Source organism: Ambystoma mexicanum, chromosome 7q (assembly GCF_040938575.1).
Source record: "Ambystoma mexicanum isolate Mex_15411 chromosome 7q, UKY_AmexF1_1, whole genome shotgun sequence".
NCBI classification, from domain to species: Eukaryota; Metazoa; Chordata; class Amphibia; order Caudata; family Ambystomatidae; genus Ambystoma; species Ambystoma mexicanum.
In genome coordinates this window covers 1,157,644,696-1,157,652,156 of record NC_090941.1, presented here as the reverse complement: position 1 = coordinate 1,157,652,156, position 7,461 = coordinate 1,157,644,696, and the positions used below count along the sequence as shown (strand labels likewise).

Genomic DNA, 7,461 nt, shown 5'->3' with positions numbered 1-7,461 from the left:
AATGCTGTCCACTCTGAGAGATCCTGGCCCTCCACTTGCAGCTGTCTTTATGATCTAATGCTGTACACTCCTGGAGATCCTGGCCCTCAACTTGCAGCCTGCGTTTCTGATCTCCTGCTGTCCACTCCTCGAGATCCTGGCCCTCCACTTGCAGCCTGCCTTTCCGATCTAATGCGGTCCACTCCTGGAGATCCTGGTCCTCCACTTGCAGTCTTCCATTCTGATCTAGTGCTGTACACTCCTGGAGATCCTGGCCCTCCACTTGCAGCCTGTCTCTCTGATCTAATGCTATCCACTCCTGGAGATCCTGGCCCTCCACTTGCAGCCTGCCTTCCTGATCTAATGCTGTCCACTCCTGGAGATCCTGGCCCTCCACTTGCAGCCTGTCTCTCTGATATAATGCTGTCCACTCCTGGAGATCCTGGCCCTCCACTTGCAGCGTGCCTTTCTGATCTTGTGCTGTCCACTCCTAGAGATCCTGGTGCTCCACTTGCAGCCTTCCTTTATGATCTAATGCTGTCCCCTCCTGGAGATCCTGCCCTCCATTTGCAACCTGCCTCTCTGATCTAGTGCTGTCCACTCCTGGAGATCTTGGCCCTCAACTTGCAGCCTGCCTTTCTGATCTAATGCTGCTCACTCCAGGAGATCCTGGCCCTCCACTTGCAGACTCTCTCACTGATCTAATGCTGTCCACTCCTGGAGATCCTGGCCCTCCACTTTCAGCCTGCCATTCTGATGTAATGCTGTCCACTCCTGGAGATCCATGCCCTGCACTTGCAGCGTGCCTCTCTGATCCAATACTATCCACTACTGGAGATCCTGGCCATCCACTTGCAGTTGACAGGGCTGTAACGTTCAGTTAATGACCCCGACACTTAGTGATTGCACCTCTTTATTAATTGGTCACTGCATGATGACAAACACGCATAGATTCGCACATTGTTATGTTCAGGCGACGGGGGCGAGGCCGATATAATTTGATGCCCTGTCGAAGACAACATAATATTCTCTGATGAAGACGTCACCCAGGATCCAGACTCCGCTTGTGTCCTGGAAGTTGCTGGAGCAGGAGTTCTGTTGGAAGAGAGACATAGGCATTTTATGTCTTGGTTCATCATCTCATGCTTTTCATGTTTAGGTCTGAAGGCAATCATGGTATGTAGACAATCAAGGGAAGGAGCAGAGCTAGTGGCCAAGTCCTTGGCAAAGCAATAGGCCTTTCAAGGTGTGATCTTGGTTCACAAACATGGGCTGGATGAGAACTCCCTGTATCCACTGGGTACCGCTTTGGAAACAGTGGTTATAGAATGTTCTAGCAATGACTTGATTAGTAGACAAGTCCTGTGGAATATCTAACCTGCCAGTGCCTTTTATCCAAACTCAAACCTCTTCAGTTCACACCCTAAGGACGTTGGTAATGCTGGGTTGGGATGATGAATACATTGGTTAAGTCCGATGGGCAGAGTGAGGATCACTGTCCACACTCCTGCGGGTCTGGATTGGGCAGTAACGGTGCCGGGTGCCCATCTCTAGGGTCCTAGATGCGCTCAGGTGTGTAAACCTGGCCCCAGGCCGTCACCACCTGATCCAGAGCCCAGATCAGGCGTTATTGCTTAAATATATAGCAGAGAGAAGTGTCTGCTGATGCCACGGACAGGTGAAACAGTGATGCATGTCTAGACCTATTCTGGCTACTCCAAAGCATTAGTAGTAGCTCAACTTCAGACTGCACAGCAGAGGAAAATCAGGTTATATTTTATGAAATGTTTCAAGGCAGAGAACAAATATTTAATAGTTCTAATGTGAGAATAAAGTGTTGCAGAGAAGAATGTCAGCTCCTAAACCACCAGCCCCTCATGCTAGAGGAACCTGCACCTGCCTACGTGACTGGGGTGGCATATGACAACACAATGCCTGCCTGTAACCCTGGGGATGACGTCACCTCGCATTTTAGGGGAGACTCAGTATTAGTTCTTTCTGCTCAGAGATCCTACCCATTCTTAACTCTCTATGCAGAAGGGGTCCCTGATCTGGTGACCCATGAGAAGCTGCTAGAAAGGACCGAGGGGTCACATGACAGAAGCGCCATGACTGCCTTACCTGATTGATGTAGGCGCTGGCCGGCACTGGGTACTGGACCCCGTTGATGGTGAAGATGATGTCAGACAAGGAACTGATGCTGTTGCAGTTAACCACGTACTATGGTGGGAGGAAAAGAAAGAAGCAGCGGGGGGAGAATGTGTTAGAATGATAAGCGGATATCACTGGACATTCTCACAGCTAGCCGTAGGGATACAGGAAAAGCACAAGTAAGGTGCATTGACATGGCCGTAGGGATACAGGAAAAGCATCAGTAATGTGCACTGATATGGATATAGGGATACAGGAAAAGCATAAGTAAGGTGTATTGGCATGGCCGTAGGGATACAGGAAAAGCATCAGTAAGGTGCATTGACATGGCCTTAGGGATATAGGAAAAGCATCAGTAAGGTGCATTGACATGGCTGTAGAGATACAGGAAAATCATCAGTAAGATGCATTGACATGGCCGTAGGTTAAAGGAAAAGCATAAGTAAGGTGCACTGACATGGCCATAGGGATACAGAAAAAGCATCAGTAAGGTGCATTGACATAGCCAAAGGTAAACAGGAAAAGAATAAGTAAGGTGCATTGGCATGGCCATAGAAATACAGGAAAAGCATCAGTAAGGTGCATAGAAATGAGCATAGGGATACAGAAAAAGCATCAGTAAGGTGCATTGACATTGCGGTAGGGATACAGAAAAGCATAAGTAAGGTGCATTGACATGGCCATAGGGATACAGGAAAAGCATGAGTAAGGTGCATTGGCATGGCAGTAGAGATCCAGGAAAAGCATCAGTATGGTGCATTGGCATGGCCATAGGAATACAGGAAAAGGATAAGTAAGGTTCACTGACATGGACGTAGGGATACAGGAAGAGCATAAGTAAGGTGCATTGACATGGCAGTAGAGATACAGGAAAAGCATTAGTAAGCTGTATTGGCATGGAAGTAGATATCCAGGAAAAGCATAAGTAAGGTGCATTGGCATGGCCGTAGGGATACAGGAAAAGCATCAGTAAGGTACATTGACATGGCTGTAGGGATACAGGAAAAACATAAGTAAGGTGCATTGACATGGCCATAGGGATACAGGAAAATCTGTAGTAAGGTGCATTGGTATGGCCGTAGGGATACAGGAAGAGCATAAGTAAGGTGCATTGACATGGCCGTAGGGATACAGGAACAGCATTAGTAAGGTGCATTGGCATGGAAGTAGATATCCAGGAAAAGCACAAGTAAGGTGCATTGGCATGGCCGTAGGGATACAGGAAAAGCATCAGTAAGGTACATTGACATGGCTGTAGGGATACAGGAAAAACATAAGTAAGGTGCATTGACATGGCCATAGGTATACAGGAAAATCTGTAGTAAGGTGCATTAGTATGGCCGTAGGGATACAGGAAGAGCATAAGTAAGGTGCATTGACATGGCCGTAGGGATACAGGAAAAGCATCAGTAAGGTGTGTTGGCATGGCCATAGGGATACAGGAAAAGCATTAGTAAGGTACATTGGTATGGCCGTAGGGATACAGAAAAAGCATAAGTAAGGTGCACTGGCATGGCCGTAGGGATGCAGTAAAAGCATAAGTAAAGTGCACTGGCATGGCCGTAGGGATACAGGAAAAGCATAAGTAAGGTGCACTGGCATGGTCGTAGGGATACAGGAAAAGCATAAGTAAGGTGCACTGGCATGGCCATATGGATACAGTCAAAGCATAAGTAAGGTGCACAGGCATGGCCGTAGGGATACAGGAAAAGCATTAGTAAGGTGCACTGGCAAGGCCGTAGAGATACAGAAAAGCAAAGGTAATGGGCATTAACATGGACGTAGGGATACAGGAAAAGCATAAGTCAGGTGAATTGGCATGACCGCAGGGATGCAGGAAAAGCATAAGTAAGGTGCATTGGCATGGCTGTAGAGATCCAGGAAAAGCATAATAAGGTGCATTGGCATGGCCGTAGGTATCCAAGAAAAGCATAATAAAGTTGCACTGGCATGGCCATAGAGATACAGGAATAGCACAAGTAAGGTGCATTGGCATGGAGTTAGGGATACAAGAAAAGCATAAATAAGGTGCATTGACATGACAGTAGGGATCCAGGAAAAGCATTAGTGAGGTGCATTGGCATGGCCGTAGGAATACAGGAAAAGCATTAGTGAGGTGCATTGGCATGGTCGTAGGAATACAGGAAAATCAATGTAAGGTGCATTGACATCGCCATAGGGATACAAGTAAAGCATAAGTAAGGTGCTTTTGCATGGCCGTATAGATACAGGAAAAGCATCAGTAAGGTGCATTGGCATGGAAGTAGATATCCAGGAAAAGCATAAGTAATGTGCATTGGCATGGCCGTAGGGATACAGGAAAAGCATCAGTAAGGTACATTGACATGGCTGTAGGGATACAGGAAAAACATAAGTAAGGTGCATTGACATGGCCATAGGGATACAGGAAAATCTGTAGTAAGGTGCATTGGTATGGCCGTAGGGATACAGGAAGAGCATAAGTAAGGTGCATTGACATGGCTGTAGGGATACAGGAAAAGCATAAGTTAGGTGCATTGACATGGCCGTAGGGATACAGGAAAAGCATTAGTAAGGTGCATTGGCCTGGAAGTAGATATCCAGGAAAAGCATCAGTAAGGTGTGTTGGCATGGCCATAGGGATACAGGAAAAGCATTAGTAAGGTGCATTGGTATGGCTGAGGAATACAGGAAAAGCATAAGTAAGGTGCACTGGCATGGCCGTAGGGATACAGGAAAAGCATAAGTAAGGTGCACTGGCATGGCCGTAGGGATACAGGAAAAGCATAAGTAAGGTGTGTTGGCATGGCCGTAGAGATACAGAAAAGCATAAGTAATGGTTATTAACATGGACGTAGGGATACAGGAAAAGCATGAGTCAGGTGAATTGGCATGACCGCAGGGATGCAGCAAAAGCATAAGTAAGGTGCATTGGCATAGCTGTAGGGATCCAGGAAAAGCATAATAAGGTGCATTGGCATGGACGTAGGTATCCAAGAAAAGCATAATAAAGTTGCACTGGCATGGCCGTAGGTATACAGGAAAAGCATAAATACGGTGCTTTGGCATGGCCATAGAGATACAGGAATAGCACAAGTAAGGTGCATTGGCATGGTGTTAGGGATACAAGAAAAGCATAAATACGGTGCATTGACATGACAGTAGGGATCCAGGAAAAGCATTAGTGAGGTGCATTGGCATGGCCGTAGGAATACAGTAAAAGCATATGTAAGGTGTATTGGCATGGTCGTAGGAATACAGGAAAATCAATGTAAGGTGCATTGACATCGCCATAGGGATACAAGTAAAGCATAAGTAAGGTGCTTTTGCATGGCCGTATAGATACAGGAAAAGCATCAGTAAGATGCATTGTCATGGCCATAGGGATACAGGAAAAGCATCAGTAAGGTGCATTGATATGGCCGTAGAGATACAGGAAAAGCATCAGTTAGGTGCATGGACATGGCCGTATGGTAAATAAAAATCGTACGTAAGGTGCACTGACATGGTCGGAGGGATACATAAAAAGCATCAGTAAGGTGCATTGACATAGCCGTAGGGATACAGGAAAAGCATAAGTAAGGTGCATTGGCATGGCCGTTGGGATTCAGGAAAAGCATCAGTAAGGTGCATTGACATAGCCGTAGGGATACAGGAAAAGCATAAGTAAGGTGTATTGGCATGCCCGTAGGTATTCAGGAAAAGCATCAGTAAGGTGCATTGAAATGGCCGTAGGGATACAGAAAAAGCATCAGTAAGGTGCATTGACTATGCGGTAGGGATACAGGAAAAGCATAAGTAAGGTGCATTGACATGGCCGTAGGGATACAGGAAAAGCATAAGTAAGGTGCTTTGGCTTGGCCGTGGGCATACAGGGAAAGCATCAGTAAGGTGCATTGACATGGCCATAGAGATACAGGAAAAGCATCAGTAAGGTGCATTGACATGGCCGTAGGTTAAAGGAAAAGAATAAGTAAGGTGCACTGACATGGCCGTAGGGATACAGAAAAAGCATCAGTAAGGTGCATTGACATAGCCATAGGTAAACAGGAAAAGAATAAGTAAGGTGCATTGGCATGGCCGTAGAGATACAGGAAAAGCATCAGTAAGGTGCATAGAAATTAGCATAGGGATACAGAAAAAGCATCAGTAAGGTGCATTGACATTGCGGTAGGGATACAGAAAAGCATAAGTAAGGTGCATTGACATGGCCATAGGGATACAGGAAAAGCATGAGTAAGGTGCATTGGCATGGCAGTAGAGATCCAGGAAAAGCATCAGTATGGTGCATTGGCATGGCCATAGGAATACAGGAAAAGGATAAGTAAGGTGCACTGACATGGACGTAGGGATACAGGAAGAGCATAAGTAAGATGCATTGACATGGCCGTAGAGATACAGGAAAAGCATTAGTAAGCTGCATTGGCATGGAAGTAGATATCCAGGAAAAGCATAAGTAATGTGCATTGGCATGGCCGTAGGGATACAGGAAAAGCATCAGTAAGGTACATTGACATGGCTGTAGGGATACAGGAAAAACATAAGTAAGGTGCATTGACATGGCCATAGGGATACAGGAAAATCTGTAGTAAGGTGCATTGGTATGGCCGTAGGGATATAGGAAGAGCATAAGTAAGGTGCATTGAAATGGCCGTAGGGATACAGGAACAGCATTAGTAAGGTGCATTGGCATGGAAGTAGAGATACAGGAAAAGCATTAGTAAGCTGCATTGGCATGGCCGTAGGGATACAGGAAAATGATAAGTAAGGTGCACTGATATGGACGTAGGGATACAGGAAGAGCATAAGTAAGATGCATTGACATGGCCGTAGAGATCCAGGAAAAGCATCAGTATGGTGCATTGGCATGGCCATAGGAATACAGGAAAAGGATAAGTAAGGTGCACTGACATGGGCGTAGGGATACAGGAAAAGCATTAGTAAGCTGCATTGGCATGGAAGTAGATATCCAGGAAAAGCATAAGTAATGTGCATTGGCATGGCCGTAGGGATACAGGAAAAGCACATGTAAGGTGCATTGGCATGGCCGTAGGGATACAGGAAAAGCATCAGTAAGGTACATTGACATGGCTGTAGGGATACAGGAAAAACATAAGTAAGGTGCATTGACATGGCCATAGGTATACAGGAAAATCTGTAGTAAGGTGCATTGGTATGGCCGTAGGCATACAGGAAGAGCATAAGTAAGGTGCATTGACATGGCCGTAGGGATACAGGAACAGCATTAGTAAGGTGCATTGGCATGGAAGTAGATATCCAGGAAAAGCACAAGTAAGGTGCATTGGCATGGCCGTAGGGATACAGGAAAAGCATCAGTAAGGTACATTGACA

At 46.0% G+C, this 7,461-nt stretch overlaps 1 protein-coding gene across 1 annotated transcript in view; it reads right to left on the bottom strand.

The window, feature by feature from the left end:
• Window positions 1-879: 879 nt before the first annotated feature.
• LOC138528293 (pepsin A-like) overlaps window positions 880-7,461 on the bottom strand; it is a 36,145-nt gene continuing 29,563 nt past the window's right edge. Inside the window, exons 8-9 of the mRNA XM_069639757.1 lie at window positions 2,101-2,199; window positions 880-1,074 (exon numbers count right to left, since the gene is read on the bottom strand). Of these exons, the coding sequence (XP_069495858.1) occupies window positions 949-1,074; window positions 2,101-2,199 (225 nt within the window). The 3' untranslated portion in view covers window positions 880-948. The remainder of the gene's footprint in view (window positions 1,075-2,100; window positions 2,200-7,461) is intronic.